The following is a 21705-nucleotide window of genomic DNA, read 5'->3' on the forward strand; positions in this document are numbered from 1 at the left end:
AAGTTTTGAAACAGAATAAAGGAAAGCTGAAGCAGATGCTTTTGAGGACAAAACAGAATAATTTTACAGGAAATGGATAGACTGACCAGGAGAAGAATGCTAGTGGTGAAGCAAGCCCTAGGGCAGTGTCAAAATTCTGATCTCATTATTACCATATACTCTGCCTCTGACAAAGGGCCTCACTGGATTTTATCAGTGAGGTTTGTGTGTGGACCAACTCAAACCATTAGCATTCTGTGTCAGTGTGATGTTTGGAATAGGTGCTGTTACAAATTCACCTTCCGTTCATGTGGTCTACATGGAGAAAAAGAACTGCAGAAGGACAGGGTAAGGGAAAGGGCATTTTTCAGAGTTTGCAGTGGGTGTTCCAGGCAGCATATCTCCCATCCTCCTCCAGGACCAGAGCTCTTTAGAAATCTATGAGAAGATGGATGGAGACCTATGCATCTCAGTACAAATGATTCCACGTCAGCATTTTTTTCATGGTGGCTTGTTGTGAACGAACTTAATTTGACCATTTATGGCTAATGGGCACCGTTAGGGAGGTGTTGGTAACCCTGATGATGTAGTGGTATGTGAGAGCTGCAAGTATCCTCCCATACAACCTTGAGAAGGTATGTTACAATAGAGCAGGCCTCTGACTAAAATCTGTCATATCCTTATTTTGTTTATGGTTGTTTTCCAAGTGTCTGGAATACTGTCTGACACATAGTAGAGGTTTAATAAATATTGGTTGACTAAATAAATAATTGAATTCTCTCCCATATACAATAGTTAACAAGCAGGCACAAAAATGATCATCCAACTTTGCTTTAGGCCTGTGAAGTTCCAGCTTTCTATCCCTTAGCATTGTGATAATAGCTCTCTAGCGAGAGGATTGTCTGACGATCCACAGAAAGGTGATCCTGGACTGAAGAAAACTGGAGTCCTGGAAGGGAATAAGCTGCTGGGCTAGCTAGATGCTTACACTCTTGTCCATGTGATGACTGAAAGACATACTGTATATTTAACCAAACTACATGTCTTGAATACCACTAATGTGACGAAATTTCTTTGTGAGATCACTTTGCCAATTAACAAACTTTCTAGTGCTGCTTGAGACAGTGCTAGCTCAAGGCCTGTAGTAACTGCTTCTGGAGTACAGATCTCTGTTTAGAGTCTTTCAGATGCTAAGCAACAATCACCCCTGAGGTGTAGATTCTTCATTAGGATACACCAAATATTAGCCAACTGCCCCTAGGATGTATATGATGTATATGTATTTACTGTGCATGTATATATATTTGTATTGTTTTTGGTGTTTTAAAGAGATTAAACTCTATAATGTGGTTTCTTGTGTATGACTTAGACTTACCTAATTCTCGGTCCATTAAGCTCTCAGGAGCTCTCATGGTTCTTCTGAACCATGTTAATCATTTTTAAGTGTTTAAACTAAGGCTTTAAAAAAAATATTGTGGTAAAAAACGTTGTATGAAATATACGTTCTTAAATGTTATAGTGTACAGTTAACTATATGAGTGTTGTTGTACAGCAGATCTCTAGAACTCTTCCATCTTGCATGAATAAAACTCTATGTCCTTTGAACAAGCAACTGCCCATTTCCCCCCACCTCCAGCTCCTGGCAACCACCATTCTACTTTCCACTTCTATATGTTTGACTGCTCTAGTTACCTAATATAAGTGGAGTCACACAATATTTATCTTTCTATGACTAGCTTATTTCACTTAGCATAATGTCCTCAAGGTTTTTCCATGTTGTAGCATATGACAAGATTTCCTTAATTTTTTTAAGGCTGCAAAGTTTTCCATTGTCTGTATATTTAGCCTTTACTTTATTTCTGTTTTTTTTTTTTTAAATTTTATTAGTTTCAGGTGCACAAGACAAAGCAATACTTAGACGTTTATCATTTATATCCCTCATACTGTGTGAACCCCCCTCCCCCATCCACTATCACTCTGACATCGCACAGAGCAATTACATTTCCACTGTCTCTATTCCTAATGCTGTACTCCGCTTCCTGTAACCATATACATATATATATATATATATATATATATATATATATATATATATATATATATATATAAATTATAGTTGGCATTCATTATTGTTCAGCTTCAGGTGTACAGTGCAGAGATCAGGCATCTACATCATCCCTGAGGTGGTCTCCCAAATGGGACACGGTCCATCAGATACCCTACAAAATCTTTACATTGTTGATTACGTTCCCCAAATTAATTTTCAAAACCCCGTGGCCATCTTGTGGTTAACGACTATTTTCTAAACCCCTCACCTTCCCCCTTATCCCCACCCCCCGCCCATCTAGCAACCCTCAGTTTTTCCTCTATGTCTCCAAAACTGTTTCTGATTAGTTCATTCACTTATTCTTTGCTTTAGATTCCGCATATAAGTGAGATCATATGGTATTTGTCTTTCTCTGTCTGACTTACTTCACTTAACATAATGTTCTCTAGGTCCATCCATGATGTTGCAAATGGTAAGATTTCTTTCTTCTTTATGGCTGCGTAATACTCCATTGTATAAATGTACCACAGTTTCTTAACCCAGTTACTTACTGATGGGCATTTCAGTTGTTTCCATGTCTTGGCTATTGTGCATAGTGCTGCAATAAACATAGGAGTGCATAAAGATTTTTGAATTGGAGTTTTGGATTTCTCCGGATAGATACCTACGAGTGGGATTGCTGGATCATAAGGTAGTTCTATTTTCAGATTTTTGAGATACCTCCATACTGTTTTCCATAGTGGCTGCACCAATCTGCATTCCCACCAACAGTGCACAAGCGTTCCCTTTTCTCCACATCGGCGCCAGCATTTGTTGTTTGTTGATTTATTGATGACAGCCTTTTTGACTGGGGTGAGGAGGTATCTCATTGTGGTTTTTATTTGCATTTCTCTGATGGTTAGCGAGGTTGAGTATTTCTTCATATGTCTGTTTGCCATCTGTATGTCCTTTTTAGAAAAATGTCTCTTCATGTCCTCTGCCCATTTTTTAATTGGGTTGTTTGCTTTTTTTGGAGTTGAGTTGAGTGAGTTTTTTATAAATTTGTGATATTAACCCCTTATCAGATATATCATTGGCAAATATCTTTTCCCATTCAGTAGGATCCCTTTTTGTTTTATTCATGGTTTCCTTTGCTGTGAAAAAACTTTTTAGTTTGATGTAATCCCACATGTTTATTTTTTCTCTTACTTCCCTCATGCGAGGAGATATATCAGTAAAAATCTTACTCCGGGTAATGTCTGTGAAGTTTCTTCCTATATTTTCTTCCAGGAATTTTATGGTTTCAGATCTTACATTTAAGTCTTTAAGCCATTTTGAATTTATTTTTGTATATGGTGTAAGGAGGTGGTCCAGCTTCATTTTTTTGCATGTGTCTGTCCAGGTTTCCCAGCACCATTTATTGAATAGACTGTCTTTACCCCACTAAACATTCTTGCTTCCATTGTTGTAGATTAAATGGCTATATAGGCATGGATTTATTTCTGGGTTCTCTATTCTGTTCCATTGATCTATGGGTCTGTTTTTATGCCAGTACAAGCTGTTTTGATTACTGTAGCCTTGTAGTATAATTTGATGTCAGGTATTGTTATACCTCCCACTTTGTTCTTATTTCTCAAGATTGCTGAGGCTATCCGGGGTCTTTTATGGTCCCATATAAATTTTAGGGTTATATGTTCTATTTCTGTGAAAAACGTCGTTGGTAGTTTGATAGGAATTGTGTTGAATATGTATATTGCCTTAGGCAGTATGGGCATTTTAACTATATTAATTCTTCCTATCCATGAACATGGTATGTGTTTCCATCTATTTGTATCTTCTTTCATTTCTTTCTTCAGTGTCTTATAATTTTCTGAGTACAGATCTTTTACTTCTTTGGTTAAATTTATTCCCAGGTATTTTATAGTTTTTGGAGCAATTATAAATGAGATTGCTTTTTTAATTTCTCATTCTGATGTTTTATTATTGGTATATACAAATGCAACTGATTTCTGAATATTAATTTTGTATCCTGCTACTTTACTAAATTCATCTATCAGCTCTAATAGTTTCTTGGTGGAGTCTTTAGGGTTCTCTATATATAGTATCATATAATCTGCATATAATGACAATTTTACTTCCTCTTTACCGATTTGGATGGCTTTTATTTCTTTTTCTTGTCTGATTGCTGTGGCTAGAACTTCCAGCACTATGTTGAATAGAAGTGGAGGAAGTGGGCAACCTTGCCTTGTTCTTGATCTTAAGGGGAATGGTTTTAGCTTTTCCCCATTGAATATGATGTTAGCTGTGGGTTTATCATATATGGCCTTTATTATGTTGAGGTATGATCCCTCTATTCCCACTTTCTTAAGGGTTTTTATCATAAATGGCTGCTGGATTTTATCAAACGCCTTTTCTGCATCTATTGATATGATCATGTGATTTTTATTTTTCATTTTATTAATGTGGTGTATCATCCCTTGCATACCAGGGATGAATCCCACTTGATCATGGTGTATGATCTTTTTAGTGTATTGCTGACTTCTGTTCGCTAATATTTTTTTGAGGATTTTTGCATCTATGTTCATTAGCGATATCGGCCTGTAGTTTTCTTTTTTTGTGGTGTCTTTGTCTGATTTTGGGATCAGGGTGATAGTGGCTTGGTGAAAAATGTTTGGGAGTCTTCCCTCCTTCTGGATGTTTTGGAAGAGCTTGAGGAGAATAGGTGATAATTCTTTTTTGAACATTTTGTAAAATTCACCTGTAAAGCCATCTGGTCCAGGGCTTTGGTTTGTTGGGAGATTGTTGATTACTGATTCAATTTCCCTGGTGGTAATCAGTCTATTTAGCTTTTCTGTTTCTTCTTGAGTTAGCCTTGGAAGGTTGTACACCTCTAGAAAATTGTCCATTTCTTCCAGATTGTCAAATATGTTGGCATATGGTTGCTCATAAAAATTTCTTAAAATTTTTTGTATTTCTGTGATGTCTGTTGTCACTTCTCCTCTTTCATTTCTGATTTTATTAATTTTGGTCCTCTCTCTCTTTTTTTTTAATGAGTCTGGCTAAAGTTTTGTCAATTTTGTTCATCTTCTCTAAGAATCAACTCTTGGATTCATTGATCTTTTGTATTGTTTTTCTGGTTTCTATTTCATTTATTTCTACTCTGATCTTTATGATCTCCTTCCTTGTACTCCCTTTGGGCGTATTTTGTTTTTCTTTTTCCAGATCACTTAAGTGTGAAGATAAACTGTTGATTAGTGATTTTTCTTGTTTCTTTAGATAGGCCTGCAATGCTATGAACTTCCTTCTTAGGATTGCTTTCGTGGCATCCCATAGATTTTGGGTCATCGTGTTTTCCTTTTCGTTTGTCTCGAGATGTCTTTTGATTTCTTCCTTGATCTCCTGCTTGACCCATTCATTATTTAGTAACATGTTATTCAGCCTCCATGGATTTGTGTGTCTTCCAGTTTTTTCCTGTAGTTCATTTCTAATTTCATAGCACTGTGGTCAGAGAAGACAATTGGTATGATTTCAATTTTCTTAAATGTATCAAGATTTGTTTTGTGGCCTAACATACAGTCTTTCTTGGAAAATGTTCCATGTGCGCTTGAGAAGAACCTGTATTCTGCAGCATTGGGGTGTAATGCTCTGAAAATATCAATTAAATCCAAGTGGTCTAATGTATCATTTAAGGCTGTTTTTTCCATATTGATTTTCTGTCTGGAAGACCTATCCCTTGTTGTCAGAGGTGTATTGAAGTCCCCTACTATGATAGTGTTACTGTTGATCTCTGTCTTTATGTCAGTCAATATCTGTTTTATGTATTTAGGTGCTCCTATGTTGGGTGCATAGATGTTTACTAAGGTTATGTCCTCTTGTCGGATCGATCCCTTTATTATCATATAGTGCCCATCTTTGTCTTTTAATATGTTCTTCATTTTAAAGTCTATTTTGTCAGATATAAGTATTGCGACTCCAGCTTTTTTCTCATTTCCATTTTCATGAAATATCTTACTCCAACCCTTCACTTTCTGCCTGTGTGTGTCTTTTGATCTGAGGTGAGTCTCTTGTATACAGCATACACAAGGGTCTTGCTTTCTTATCCACTCAGCCACCCTATGTCTCTTGATTGGAGCATTTAATCCATTTACATTTAAAGTGATTATTGATAGGTATATAGTTATTGCCATTTTTAAATTTGTAGTTAGATTGTTTTCATCTTTCTCCTATTTACAGAAGTCCTTTTAGTATTTCTTGCAATGCTGGCTTGGTGGTAATAAATTCCTTTAGCTTTTTCTTTTCTGGGAAGTTCTTTATCTCTCCATCAACTTTAAATGATAGCCTTGGTGAATAAAGCAATCTAGGTTGTAGGCCTTTGTTTTCCATCACTTTGAGTATCTCCTGCCACTCCCTCCTGGTCTTCAATGTTTCTGGAGAAAAGTCATTTGATAGTCTTATGGGAGTTCCCTTGTATGTAACCCTTTGTCTTTCTCTTGCTGCTTTTAGGATTGTCTCTTTGTCTTTAACCTTTGCCATTTTAACTATAATGTATCTTGGTGTGGACCTGTTTGGGTTTATCCTGGTTGGAACTCTCTGCACTTCTTGGGCTTGTATGTTGTTTTCCTTCGTCAGGTTAGGGAAGTTTTCTGACATTATTACTTCAAATACTTTCTCAATCCCTTGCTTCCTCTCTTCACCTTCTGGTATTCCTATGATGCACATGTTGTTGCACTTGATGTCATCCCATAGTTCTCTTAAACCATCTTCATTGTTTTTTATTCTTTTTACTCTCTGTTGTTCTGTTTGGGTGATCTCTGCTAACTTGTCTTCTAAGTCGCTGATTCGATCCTCTACTTCATCTAACCTGCTGTTAGTTCCTTCAAGTGAGTTCTTTATTTCGGTAATTGTGTTCTTTAGTTCTAACTGGTTGTTCATTATGATTTCTACATCCTTCTTGATGTCCTCTCTAAGCGCCTTAAACAGTCTTATCATCAGTGTTCTGAACTCTGTCTCTGATAGGTGGTTACCTCTGTTTCATTTTGTTCCATTTCTGAAGGTTTCTTCTGTTCTTTTATTTGGGACATGTTTCTTTCTTTCCCCATTCTGGCTGACTCTCTGTGTTTGCTTCGATGTATTAGGTAGATCCCCTAGAGTTCTTAGTTCTTGCTGATTTATCTTATGTAGTGTGTGTCCTTTATATTTGACTTGCACTACTTCCTTCTTCTCCTCTGCGTGTGCTCCAAAGGTGACTCTTGTGTTGTGTATATCGTCCTGTTAAAGAAGATCTTTAATTGCTTTTCGCTTGTGAGTAGGTGGGGTTAACTCCTAGGCTGACTAGTTGTGAGGCTTGGCTCTGCCCACTGCAGAGTGTTCTGCTGCATGAGGATAGACCGCTTAAATGTGGTTTTGGCCTCTCTGGGCTCTTGTGACTGTAAGGAATTCCCTCTGGGTTTGTCACTTATAGGTCAAACCCGGTAATACTGTGGTTTGGTCTGGAGTTGGCCTCTGGGTATGTTGAATCTTGTGCCTCCTTAGCTGGTCCTGGTAGGGCAATTTCAGAACAAAGCAAATCACCAAGCACAACAACAACAACAGCAAAGAAAAAATCAAATACATTCACATGTGAAAACGACCGACAACCCCACTCAACACAGGCAAAGATATCAGAGATATAAAGACAAAACAAAACAAAACAGAAAGCAGCACCAGTCTTGGCTTAAGGCCACCAAGTAATCTCCAGGTTGTCCTCTGCTGTACCAAAGAGTCCCCTGCGTATTGTGCAGGCAGAGCCAGTCACCTGGTGCCCAGAGTGACTTTGGGACTGCCGATTTAGATGCGTGGGGCTGAGGGGTCTGGATGGTAGTTTTTACAAAGCCAGTGCAGTTTCTGCCCTTGCCTGCACATATGCACACTGAGAGTAGCACCACTAGCCCTGTGTCCAGTTCTCCTGAGTCTTAGGGCACTTCTTCCGTGTGTGTGTGTGTGTGTGTGTGTGTGTGTGTGTGTGTGTGTGGCGGGCGGGAGATTTCTGAGCTGCTGAAAGCTGGGAGCTGCATCTGCGGCAGGCCAGAAAGGGTGGGGGCTGGGTATGGAGGGGTCTTCTTTTTCTCAGCCCAGCTGTGTCACATTCTTCCCGCAGGCCAGTAAAGATGGTGACTGGGGGTGGAGGAGTCCTCTCTCTCTCCTAGCCCAGCAAAAACCACACTCCTCCCAGCCTCCTCCCTGGGCCAGAGCCATCTTCCAGTCTTCCCAGAGCCCGAGCACCAAGGCTCCTCTGCAATCTGACACCACTCCTCAGTTCAGGGTCCAGTTCAAGTCTCTGGAAGGGCGGGGGTAGGATTGGAAGAGTTGGGGAAGGGCCCAGGTATTGAGTTTGTGTCCTGTGTCCGGCCTAGGCCTTAACTGGAGGTATCAGTTGAGGTTATTGCCTCAAATGCTGGATATGCTGCCCCCTCTGTGAGAGAGATCAGCTGTGGGACGCAGGGAAAGAGCCCACCTCCTGGCTTTTGTGTTCTCTGTTCCATCCTGGGATCTCCTGCGTCTCTGCAGCTGCGGATGTCGGCTGGGTTTCCACCACCGCAGATGTGGGCCACGTCCCCACAGCCACAGGTGTGAACCGCATTTCCTCAGCCACAGATGCGGACCGTGTTTCCACCTCTGCTCTAACATTTTCTTTATTCATCTGTCAGTGGGCATTTTGAGTGTGTCCATTTCTTGCCTATTGTGAATAATGCTGCAATGCACATGAGAGTAAAATTATACCGTTTTCAGTTCTTTTTGATAAATATCCAGAAGTGGTATTGCTGGATTGTAGAGTAATTCTAGTTTTAAGTTTTTGAGAAAACTCCATGCTGTTTTCCATAGCTATTGCACCATTTTACCTTCCCACCAACAGTGCACAAGGGTTCCAATTTCTCCGTATCCTCACCAACACTTGTTATTTTCTTTCTTTCTTTCTTTCTTTCTTTCTTTCTTTCTTTCTTTCTTTTTTTCTTTCTTTCTTTTTTAAATTGAAGTTTATTGGGGGTGACAATTGTTAGTAAAGTTACATAGGTTTCAGGTGTACATTTCTGTAATACATCATCTATATATCACATTGTGTGTTCACCACCCAGAGTCAGTTCTCCTTCCATCACCCTATATTTGATCCCTTCTACCCTCATTTACTACCCCTCTCCCCCCTTACCTTCTGGTAACCACTAAACTATTGTCTGTGTCTATAAGTTTTTATTTCTTCATTTGTTTGTCTTGTTCCTTTATTGTTTTCAGTTTTATGTACCATATATCAGTGAAGAAATCATATGGTTCTCAACTTTTTCAGTCTGACTTATTTTATTTTCTTTTTTGTTGTTGTTGTTTTTTAAATTTATAATGTCCATTTTAACAGGTGTGGTTTTGTTTTGCATTTCCCTGATGATTAGTGATGTTGAACATCTTTTAATGTACCTGTAGCCTAGTTGTATATATGCTTTGGAAAATAGTCTATGCAAGTGTTTTGTCCTTTTTTAAATTAGGTTATTTGTTTTTTGCCATTAAATTGTAGGAGTTTCTTATATATTTTGCATATTAACCCCTTATCAGACATATGGTTTGCAAATAGTTTTTCCCATTCAGTTGGTTGCCTTTTCACATTGCTGATTCTTTCCTTTGTTGTGCAGAAGCTTTTCAGTTTGATATAGTCTCACTGGTGTATTTTTGCTTTTGTTGCCTGTGCCTTTGGGCTCACAACTAGGAACTAAGTCTCTTAATCACAATTCTATCAGCAACTGTTCATCTGAATTACAAATGTGCTAATTGTAGGTAATATTCACTGAGAAACCCATACCCCACAACTATAGCCTATTTCATTTTATGAAGCACTTCTGTATACTCTTTCCTTTGCTTTTCACACTGATTCTGGGGGAGGCAGGAATAAGTCCCACTGTACAGATGAGGTTCAGGCCCACAGCAAGATATAGTCAGGTCTACCAGTGATGGCCGAGCTGAAAACTTGACCCAAGGCTCTGGCTTCTCTCAGGAAATAATTTCTTGAAGCCTGGTGTTGGCCTTACTAGTTCTGTAACCTTGACCGCATGAAGTAACCCCTCAGGCCTAAGGTTTCTGATCTGTAAAAAATGAGTGAAATTGTAGCACCTTCTTCATAAGGATCTTAGAGTATTAATTGTGAAAATACATATATCACTCTTAACATAGAATTCAGCAGATAGTAAACTTAAATGTTCAGCATTATCTTAATTCTGCTTAATTAGAACTAATACAGAAGCCAGGATTCTGCCTGTGGAGAGATGTGCTTTCCCCTCTTTTCAAGGAGGCCAAATTTGCTTGATCCAAGAGTTAAACGTTTCCCACCGGTGACTGTTGAGTCAGCTTCCTCCATGGAGGGCCTGGAAATCAGTAATTTTAACAAGAGCCCTGAAAAGGGGAAAAAACACTTGTTTTTCTCCTATACTCTTATACTACTCCCATACTCCACTTCTGACACCAGATGTGCAATTTTTCCACACATGAGACAATTCTCCAACGTCAGCCTGATGTCCAACAACTCAACTCAATTCTGACACTACCTACTTGGAGATAGCATAGACCCCACAGTTTAAAGGCTCAACTCCACAAGAGTGCCCCTACTTCAGAAGTCAATTGAAAATCCCAGGTTGTCACCTATACATCTGACCAACTAGTTATAAAACGGATGTTCCCATGACTCCCTCCTCAGGTTCAATTATTTGCTAGAACACCTCACAGAACTCAGAGAAACACTAATATTTGTTAGCTTATTATACATTACAGTATATGATAAAGGATACAGGTAAATAGCCTGGTAAGGAAATACATAGGGCAAGGCCTGGAATGGTCCTGAGTGCCCATGGAGTTGTGGTGTGCCACTCTTCCAGCACATGTATGTGTCCACCAACCTGGAAGCGCTCTGAACCCTGTACTTGTGGGATTTTTATGGAGGCTTCATCATGTAGACAAAGTTGATCATTAACTCAATCTCTAGCTTCTCTTCCCTGAAGGGGATGGTGGGGTGAGGCTAAAAGTTCCAAGCTTCTAATCATGGCTGGTCTTTCTGGTGATCTAGCCCCCTTCTTGAAACTATCCAGGAGCCCACCAAGAGTTACCTTATTAGAAGAAAATGCAGTACTATTACTCAGGAAATTCCAAGGGATTTAGGAGCTCAGTGTTATGAAATGGGGTCAAAAAGACCAAATATTACAAAAGATGCTCTTAGTGTTCTTATCACTTAGGAAATTACAAGGGTTTTAGGAGCTTCTGTGCCAGGAACTGGAGGTAGAGACCAATATACTTGTTTTCTATGATTTCAAATACGCCAAGTGATGCTTAGGATTAAACAAGCTTTAGAAATGCTGTCTTACTCAGTACTGACTGCCACCCAAAACTCTGACCTGTCATGTGGGGTAGATCATGACACTCTCCAGGCGAAGTGGGGTCAGGAGCAGGAAGGCTATTTCTTTGAGGCCTGCCAGCTCACCAATAACTCTTCTGAGACTTCAGAGTTTTGTTTTAGCTTTAATTTTTTTAATGCAAAGTTTGTCTCTTCTCCATTATGTCTGGTCCTTTTGAATTCTCAGTACATGACCTATTTTTAATCAGCCCAAGTGTTATCTTGAAAACTAATGCATACACTTTTTTCTCATCAATAATCACTGGTGAAAATGTTAAATATCCCCTGTTGCAATTTATCTCCCTCAATACTTTTATCTCTGCCTTCAGGTTGATTCTAAATCACTGGGTTTGACCTTTCAGGCAGTTCTGTGCAGAAGAGGAACTGTGGCATGAGCATATTTTTTCAGCTTATTTGATGACTGTGTCTCCCAGACAGGACCTGAGGCAATTCCAAGAGGTGGTGATAGATTTCTTGACTTGGCTTTTCAGGCACACCCCCATATTATGAAAGATGATACACATGGCTTGACAAGGATTGTACTTGATTAAGCTCTGCTGATTATCATTTGCTAATTTGGTATCTTTTGTTTCTAATTTTTTCCCTGGAAGATTTTGTTCAGTGTTTATGCTGGTGTGTAAGTTAAGCAGACTGATAAATGGCAGGCTGCTTTTTTTTCTCATTTGTTCTTACCATTCAATAAGTGTTTAAGAAGCACTGTCACCTTTCCTAGCTGGTCTCCCTATCTGGGTCTGGATCACCTCAAATCCATCCTCATGTGGCTGCTCCCAGAGTTATCTTTCTAAAACACTAATCTGACCTTGTCAGTCTGGTGCTTAACACCTCTCTCTGCTCCTCAAGGATAAAGTCCCAACCCTTTAGCTTGATGCACACAGAAACACCACCTGTTTCTACTCTCAGCCTCACGTGTTCTATTCTGGTAACACAAGCTGCTTCTCATTTGCAGACATGCCATTTCATTTCGTTACCCCTCACCTCTGGGTGCCACAGTGATGGGATGGGAAAGCCAGAGAGGGGACTTAGGACCTGTTTGGTGGCAAGGATAGTGTGCACCTCCTCTGCCTGAGCACATAGATGCTGTGCTGTCTGCCAGAGCCTGGGTGTGGCTTGACCAGCAAGAATAGAGAATGCATCCTTTGTCCTCATTGAAGGCTTGTTCTGAGGGCTGCTGCCTTTCTGCTCCATCTACCAGAATTTCTCAATTTGACACCGCTGACTTTATCCCCTGAAATGAAGAATGGGTCTTTGGGAGTCAGAATCTCTATCTTGCATGACTCTACCCCCAGGTGTAGAGCCCTACCAGACCACAAGGTAGTAACAAAGAGGTCATTGTGTGGCCATGCCCTGCAGACATTGGGGGCTTATCTCTGTGTGAACAACCTCTGTTTTTACATCTCAGCTGGTATACAACATTTTATGTCCTGTATATTATCTCCTGTCAATTGCTTCTTATTTTCTATCTCAAAAGACTTTGCATCTCCACATATAATTGTTTCTTTCCCACATGAGCAATCTTTCTATTGTACTTTCTATTGAACTAAAATTGGGTTATGATGTTATGTGTGTTTGTGTGTTCACGGAGGAGAGGGGTTTCTGGAAAGTGGGGATCTTCTCCAGACTCTTTTCCACTAGAGCCCACAAGGGCTCAAGAAGGACCAAGGCCTTCTCGTCTTTATGTTTCCTGACTGACATACAATGGGTACTGCATGTCAAAGAGGAGATGAGAAGCAAAGATGAATGTAACACAATTCCTCCTCTCAGAGAGCTTATGTTCAGTAAGGATTTAAAATAGATACTGAAACAATTAGGACACTTTATCAGGTAGTATGAGATTGTAGAGGATGTGGGGAAAGAGGATGGGGGGTCAGGGAAGCCTATCTGGAGAGGACAGCATTAAGCGAACCCCTGACTAAGGGGGAGAATTTTTTCAGATTTTGGGAAGGGCAGGCTGAGCTAATGCAATCATGTGTCAAAACCTTAATGAGTTTTTCTCTTTACAATGGATATTATCATTTTTGTTTAACCACTGATATAAATGGAAATAAAAATTAAAGGAAAGTTCACCAAGAGGTCCTCGGTCCTCCAGGCATGGAAGAGTGAATAAAATAGTGCAGTTGCTATAATCCATAATGTACCTTTGCTTTGGTTCCTTCATCATTTTTGAGGTCCTGGGTACCATTGAGACTTTGACAAAGAAACACATCCTCTTCCTAGAACAAACTTCATATATGCACATACACACAATATTTAGATTTTGGTTTCTAGGGGTTCACAGGTCCCCAGAAGTCCTCTAATCTCAGTTAGGAAGCCCGACTTAAGGGGTTGTTCTATTTTTCAGCAGGTCTCTTGGATTAGGAAGTTTTTCTCATTGAATTATGGACACTGTGCCTTGAGAGAGACCCTCAAAGTCCCATAGAACTAATTGCTTAAATGATATTTAAGTTCTTGCTATACTAGCCTGTCACATGTTGTTTAAGCCCATTCTTGAAAGCTTCCAGAGTTGGGAACTTATTGTTTTTGAAACAACTGTTTCTGTCTTGGGTAGCTCTAACTGTTAAAATCTTCCTCATACTAAACCAAAATTGTTTTCTTGATTTTTCATTTTTGGCCCTGTCTGGAATGACCTGGAATAAGAGCAGATAATCTATCTTTCAATCATCTCTTCCCTCCCTGAGTTTATTTTGGGGTTTGATCCTGAGGTTCCTGGGAACTCATTCTCCACACAATGTGGAAATCTATATGAAAGCATTTCCCTTGCTGTCTTTTGAGAACTCTCTTGAAAGAATCAACAACTTTCTGCTGAATGAATGAACTACTCCAGAGTTAAATAAATTTGAGGAGTACTGCATTGATTTCTGCTTCTAGGAGAGTCATAATGCATATTAGCGTATTAAAAACTCTGATAAATCCTGCAGCACAGATTTTTACATGGCTCTATTATCATTCTGAGAAGTAGGTTTTTGGTTTTTTTTTCAAATATATTGTGATTCATTTGGGGAGATTATCACACATAATAAAGTGACACAAAGCAATACATAATTATGACTTAAAAATAGGCAAAAAACGGTACATAATGTGTCTCTATTCCTCTTTGCTTTGGAGTAAAAAGAATCAAATAGCACTGCCAGTTTCATATATATATGCATGCTGGTGACAATATTTAAATATTAGATGTTTTCTCATCTACTTTCATGAAATAAATACCGGAGTAGTAATTAAAAAATTAGGTTTTTTTAAAGTCTTTTTCTATTTAATAGAACATCTTTTAAATGTATAGAAATAACAATATCATTTTGTTGCTTACAAAAATAATGTACATTCATTACATAAAATTATAAAACAACTTTGAAATATTTGAAGAAATAATACAAATATCTATTAATCTCACCAACCAGAGATAACATTAATTAATATCTTTTTATATATTTTGATATATCTTTTGATATTATATATATGTATATATTACATATTAGATATGACATATCTAATATACATAACAAATATAACATACATAATAAAAGATGTGGTTGTATTTGCATCATTGTTTACATATGTGTGTAACCTGCTTTTTTTTCTTAGCATTAGAGGTAGGTTTTTGCTGACACTGAATTGAGAACTGCTGCTCTGTAAGATAATTTTCAAAGAAATCTAGGGAAAATAATCTTTTAAGGGAACTAGTCATCCCCAAATTAATTTTCTCTCTTTTTGCCCTAAACAGCCTCTTGATTTTGAAACAGCAGCCATTCACAACATTGTGTTCCAAGCGGAAAATCCTGAGCCTCTGGTGCCTGGTGTAGAGTACAACGCCAGCTCTTTTGCCACGTTCAATCTTTTTGTGACGGATGTGAATGAAGCACCCCGATTTTCCCAACAAGTATTCCAAGCAAAAGTCAGTGAGGATGTGGCTGTAGGCACTAAAGTGGGCAATGTGACTGCCAAGGATCCGGAAGGTCTGGACATAAGGTAGAGGAGATCAGGGCTGGACAGGCCTAGAGATGCTATGACAAAGGCCAGTGAGGAGGAGGGAGGGCTGGGGAGTTGGCCTGACTGCAGGGCTCTCTCCTAAGGGAGCAGCCAGTGATCGGAAGCCATATCCCAGTGTGCTTGGTGCACTTGAACTTGGTTTCTATAGGTATCAGTACACTGAGGGCTGGGGGCTGGGAGTGTGGAGATTCAGGTTCAGACAAGAGGGAAACATGTCAGGTTCCCTCCCTGCACACTCACTGTCGGTCCCGCTGAGAACTGGTGAGTTCAAGAGAGGGGGTCTAGAGACAGCTCTGTGTCTGAACTAGTCCTACAGGCCAGGGTTTGAGGAAGAGTTCCAGCCAAGCCCCTAAGGTGGACTAGAGTTCTAAACAGAGAGAATAAAGCAAAAGTTCAACTGGACAGACTCAGCCAGGGTTAAGGGAATCTTCTGAATGTAGAGTGTATAGGTTCTTTAGCTCTTCAGAGAGCAGGTCTGGAGCAACAAGACTTATTCCAGAGCCCACCCCAGGGGAGGCTAGTGCTCAGGGTGAGGTGGTTAAACAAAGCGTATAAATCTTTCCACCTTAGCAATTTTCAACCATTTTTCCCCCAGTGTAATAGGATCCACATAGATTTTCCTTAAAAAGTACAATGATAATTAATTTGCCCAAGAAATATATGTATCTGTATATATATCTATATCTGTGTCAATATCTCTAACCTCTTTAAGATCACATAGTTAATTAGCACATAGATAGGACTTGAACCCAGATCTTTTGCTTCTGTTGTATAATATGAGCCCTACTGTCTAAGGCATAACAAATATTTCAGCATGACTTAAACCAATGCATGTGGTCACGAATTCCTTAACTTTCTCTAAACAGTTGAGGGGAGCCTTGCTTTCCTGTGAGCCATCATTTAGGTACTTGGAATCAGTTTTTTAAGACCTTTTTCTAACTCTCTGTCAAGGAGTAAAGTTCTCACCTACTGTTTTACTCTTCTAGTTTACCCCTTCTCTAGTTACATAAAGACAAACATAAGAGAGGAAAGACCATTGAAGACTATACTGTATGCTTTAGTGTATACATCAGTCACAAATTATGATGGGGAACAAATGTTTATAATTTTACAACCATTTATTGTTTAATAAATGCTCTGCTTCCTTCATGAAAATGCTATAAAAATCATTAGTTAAAAATAAGTGAATAAAAATTTGAACTTATGAGTGGGGAAAACAAAGGCATTTAAGAAAATTTCTCAGATCAAAGAAAAGATATAATGTATATACTATTAAATTGAGATTAGGAGATGAGGAAGAAGACCAAGAAGGGGAGTGTTCTGTAAAACACAGTCCTGGAAGACAAATGACAAAACTGTTTTGAGAATGAGGAATAATCAGTAGTTCAAATGCTAATAATAAGACAGTTAAACATTAAGATGACTGAAGGTTTTGGTCTGAGTAAGTTAATTCTTCTCTTTCTCTCAGTTCCATAAACTTAGTCCATTAGTACCCAATGGATCGTAATCCAACACACCAGCAACTATTAGAGAGTTTTTTCATTGAAATCTATTCAGAATGCAAGTGCTTCTCACCACTTCTGCCAAGGTTTAGGCCACCATCATCTCTTTTCTGGATTCTCTTTGCCCCTGCCACTCCTCCACCCTACCCTAAATCTATTTGATATAATTAGAGTGGTCCATTAAAAAAGTAAATCAGATCATATGACTCCTCTGGAAACTCTCCAAAGAGTGTCTATCTCACTCAGGATGAAATCCTGATTACATAGGATTTCTTGTTCATCACCTGTACATGCAGCCCAACACATTACTTGGCATATAGAATATACTAACATTGGGAAAAAAGATTAATTTGATGAACTAATACATCATAACTTTTTAATCATTACCTTTTTCATGGACATGTAGGTTGTTTCCAGTATTTTTTTATTATTTAAAATGTTTTGACTATACATGCATATAATTCTTTTACAACTTCTATTAAATTGTTTTTTATTTGGGGAAAATTTCCAGAGGTGAGATTCTTCAGTCTAAAGATATGGACATCCTTATGGCTATGCTGTATTGCTTCACAAAGGGCTGTACCAATTGGTTTTTCTGTGGTTCTAGTCTTGTCTCTCTCAAATTCATCTTTCACACACCTACCATTGAGTTCCACTGAAAACACAAACATGACTAAATCATCTTCCTGTGTAATACCATCCTGTGGCTGCCCACTGCTTCCCATGAACTGGATTTTTCCAGTCTCTCTGGCTTCATCTTTTCCATCCACTGCTTCCCATTTTTATCCCAACACTGCCGAATGTCTGATTCCCCCACACCTGCAAACTATTCCTCAGCCTTTCTGTGTTAGCTTGGGCAATGCTTCTGCTTGAAGCAGACTCCTTTTTCTGATCTTAGTTAATATCTACTTTTTCAGAAAGACTGCTCTGATTCCTATGAACGTCTCTGGGATTCCATAGGACACTTTCCATTGCATTTACCACATTTTATTGGAATTACCTATTTCTGTATTTTCTCCTCCACTGGCCCCCTTTTGTAATCTCCTCTCTTGAACCACTGCCTGGTATTTGCTAAGCACTCAATAGATGTTTGTTGAATGAAAGAATTCACTGGGCTAACTGCAGCCTCTGAGTATCCACCCATTTACACATTCACACAAAGTCTTTAGCACTGGGTGTTCAAGTTTTCTTAGAGGGGTGGGTTGCTAATCAGTTTTAAAAGACACTTCCAGGTTTTCTTTGGAATTCTTTGTTTGCCAGAAAAATTCAACTTTTTCCCCTAGAGTTTGTGGCTATACCTTTTTTTTTTTTTTTTTATTTGCTGAATATAAGAGTTTTTGTTGTGTATTTTTTTCAATTAAAGTTTATTGGGGTGACAATTGTTAGTAAAATTACATAGATTTCCGGTGTACAATTCTGTATTACATCATCTATACCCTTTTTAACAGAACAAGTACAACTTTGTAAAGACGAACAAATCCTCCTTTTGAAGATAGATGTTATGTAAACAGAGCAGTAATAATACTAAATAATGATCCTTTAAATATGCTGTAAATAATATGCAAGGGATGGTGCTGATACAATAGCATAGTGATGCATAAACTAAATTCATGTTTTCACACAGAATAATGTGGACTTTCTTTTGCTCTTTTCACCTTATAAAGTTATTCGCTGAGAGGCGACATGAGAGGTTGGCTTAAAATTGACCCTGTCACTGGTGAGATCTTTAGTGTGGCTCCGCTGGACAGAGAAGCTGAAAGTCTGTATCGGGTACAAGTGGTGGCAACCGAAGTAGGTGAGGAAAAATAAAGTATCGTAAATTATTAGGGGATACATCATTAAACATGGGAGGGAGGGGAAGGAAGGTGGAAAAATTCACTGGGTCAAATTGTCAGAACATCGTATAACGGAAGGACGAGAATGGTACAAAAGTGAAGGGAAGTGCTTCCTGGTTTTGTTTTTAAGATGAGAACCACTTGTGCCCTGAGCAGGGCTCTTTCAGGTAGAGTTGTACCTGCAGTCTGGCTAGGCTTCATGGATGCTGCTCATTCTGTGGTTTCCTGTAGGGGCCACAGCTCTAGGAAGGTTCCCATGTGCCCACCGAACTACCCACCTTCTCTAAAGTGGTGGAGGGTTTCTCCTGGGTGCAGGTCAGACCACTGCCTTGCTGACCTAGATCATTACTTGCTCCTTGAACCTCAAATTGCAATACCTCATGTTTCATCTCTTTTGAAACAAAATGTTGTATGCAGTGTTCTCAACTTTGATATGTGCCAGAATCACCTGGGGAGCTTATTCAGTACAAACACTAGGAGTTCATTCCGGAAGATTCAGATTCAGTGGGTTTGGGTGGCCCTGAGTATCTGTGTTTTGATGAAATAGGGTCAGCTTTGGAAAAGAAAGTCTTATTATTTAGATAAGCCAAGAATATTTGAATCACACTTATGTAATCTTTGTATCCCATTTAATTCAGTTGTGATAATATATATCACTGACTGGTTCTGAAAGTGGAGTTCCAGGGAATTTAAAAAATAAAATAAAACTAAACTCATGGAAATAGTATGCTTACCAGTGACAAGGCTGGTGATTAAAACATTGAGTTTCTTTGCATTTAAATTTTTCAACTTAGAGTAGGAATTCTGTTGATCTTATGCTGATTAGAGCCTCTAATAAATATATCTGTGTGGTTTACCAAAAAATGAGAGTTGAACAAATCATGACTAAAGAAATATAGTTTTAGACCGAAAGATAAACTTTCAAAATGTGAGACTGAATTGGGAGCTGGAATGGGGAATATTCCAGTAGGTGAGAATCATAAAAATGTTCCCTGTGTGTGAAAGGATTAATAAAAACAAAAGTACTGCAGTCAAGTGAAACTAGTGAGGGTAGAAATGCAGAAGTGTGTGCCGAATGTAGAATGGATGTCAGTGGACGGCCCTTGCTGAGGCGGATCAGGCGCTGGCTCTCCCCACTGTTTGCTTCTAGTTAAGCACGTTTCATTATCACATTGTATACATTTAACTCTTTTTTTTAAACTTTTATTTATTTAAGTGTGTTTTTCCAGGACTCATCAGCTCCAAGTCAAGTAGTTGTTTCAATCTAGTTGTGGAGGGTGTAGCTCACAGTGGTCCATGTGGGGATGGAACCAGCAACCTTGTTAAGAGCACCGTGCTCAAACCAACTGAGCTAATTGGCAGCCCCCATTTAACTCTTTTTTTTTTTAAATTAGTTTCAGGTGTACAAAACAATGTAATAGTTAGATATTTATTATTTATATCCATAACACAGTGATAACCTCTCTCCCCAATCTACTACCCCTCTGACATGACATACAGCCATTACATTTCCACTGATTCTATTCCTAATGCTCTTGATATAAAAGCTCCAGATGAATGAGGAAGAAGCTTCTGGCTGGGTGGGCCTGCATGCTGTGCATTCCACTACAACATACTGTGGGGGTCAACACTTCACTTTGGATGTGTCCTAAAGGCGTCTCACATTTAGCAGTTTCATGAATCAAAACCAGGGTCCAAAACCCTGCTCCATTTGCAGTTGTCAGCCCTGAAATGATACAAACAGATGAAATAATCTTAAGAGCACAGTGGCTTTTCCTCCTTTGGTTAAGTGTAGTCAGGAACAGAGAAGACAGTTGAAAAGAAAAGCAAGAAAACAGAGTTTACTGGAATTGAAGCCTGTTGGAGGCAGAAATTATAGAAACAATATCTGTGATTGACATCAGAGAGAATGACAACAGTCAGTGTTTTTAGATTGCACTGACAACCCTGTTTTAAGCACCCAGTGTAAGAACTTAGTCCTCATACAACACTACAGGGTAGGTATTATTATTGACCATATTTTATGAATGAGGAAACCAAGGCACTGAGCAGTTCAGTTGCCCACAATCACATAGCAATTGCTAGTTGTTCAGGCTACAGAGTCCAAATTTTTCATCATTATACCATAGTAAATAACTATTGTGTAGTCCTTTACTATTTTCTAAGAACACTGCATGTGGGATCCTTATAAAGCCACATGTTTTACAGCTGAAGAAATGAGGCTTAGAAAACTTAACGTACATGACTAAGTCACTGTTAAGGAGCAATTGAGGGTGTGGGCTCTAACATGGGTTGGAAGCCTCTCTTCCTCTATGACCTTGGGTAAGTCATAAAACTTCTTTGAGCCTCAGTCTTCTCATCTGTAAATGTAAATCAGAGTTGTTTTGAAGTAATGTATATAAAATATTAGCACATAAATCTTAGTTATTATTATTATCATTATCATTAAGATTTTTTAAGGGCCAGCCCAGTGGCTCAGGTGGTTGGAGTGCTGTGCTCCTAACGCCAAGTTCGCCTGTTCGATTCCCACATGGGCCAGTAAGCTGTGCCCTCTACAGCTAAGATTGTGAACAACAGCTCTCCCTGGAGCTGGGCTGCCAAGAGCAGCTGGAGGTTGGCATGAGCTGCTGTGGGCTGCTGAGTGCTGCCATGGGTTACCGTGTGCCACCATGAGCAGCCGGTGGCAAGCATGAGTGGCTGGCAACCATCATGGCCTGCCGTGGGCTGCTGTGTGCTGCTGCTATGGGCTACCGTGTGCTGGTGTGAGTGGCCGACCAATGACTGGTGACCGACTGCCTCAGCCTGGGGGAGCGCAAGGCTCATAATACCAGCATTGGCCAGGGAGCTGTGTCCTACACAACCAGACTGAGAAACAATGGCTTGAACTGGAGTGGGGGGGCGGAGGCAGAAGAAAGGGGGGGAAAAAGACTTTTTAACCAGGAAATGAAACCAGGCTGA

At 39.3% G+C, this 21705-nt stretch overlaps 1 protein-coding gene across 3 annotated transcripts in view; it reads left to right on the top strand.

Moving 5' to 3' along the window:
* Positions 1 to 21705, top strand: part of CDH17 (cadherin 17) — a 124360-nt gene that overhangs the window by 71523 nt on the left and 31132 nt on the right. For all 3 annotated transcript variants that reach the window (XM_019719225.3, XM_074316429.2, XM_074316430.2), the window contains 2 exons: positions 15145 to 15389; positions 18577 to 18707. In XM_019719225.3, coding sequence (XP_019574784.2) covers positions 15145 to 15389; positions 18577 to 18707 — 376 coding nt within the window. The remainder of the gene's footprint in view (positions 1 to 15144; positions 15390 to 18576; positions 18708 to 21705) is intronic.

The sequence above is a fragment of the Rhinolophus sinicus genome, chromosome 6 (genome assembly GCF_057876585.1).
Source record: "Rhinolophus sinicus isolate RSI-liver-muscle chromosome 6, RSI-T2T, whole genome shotgun sequence".
Lineage (NCBI taxonomy): Eukaryota > Metazoa > Chordata > Mammalia > Chiroptera > Rhinolophidae > Rhinolophus > Rhinolophus sinicus.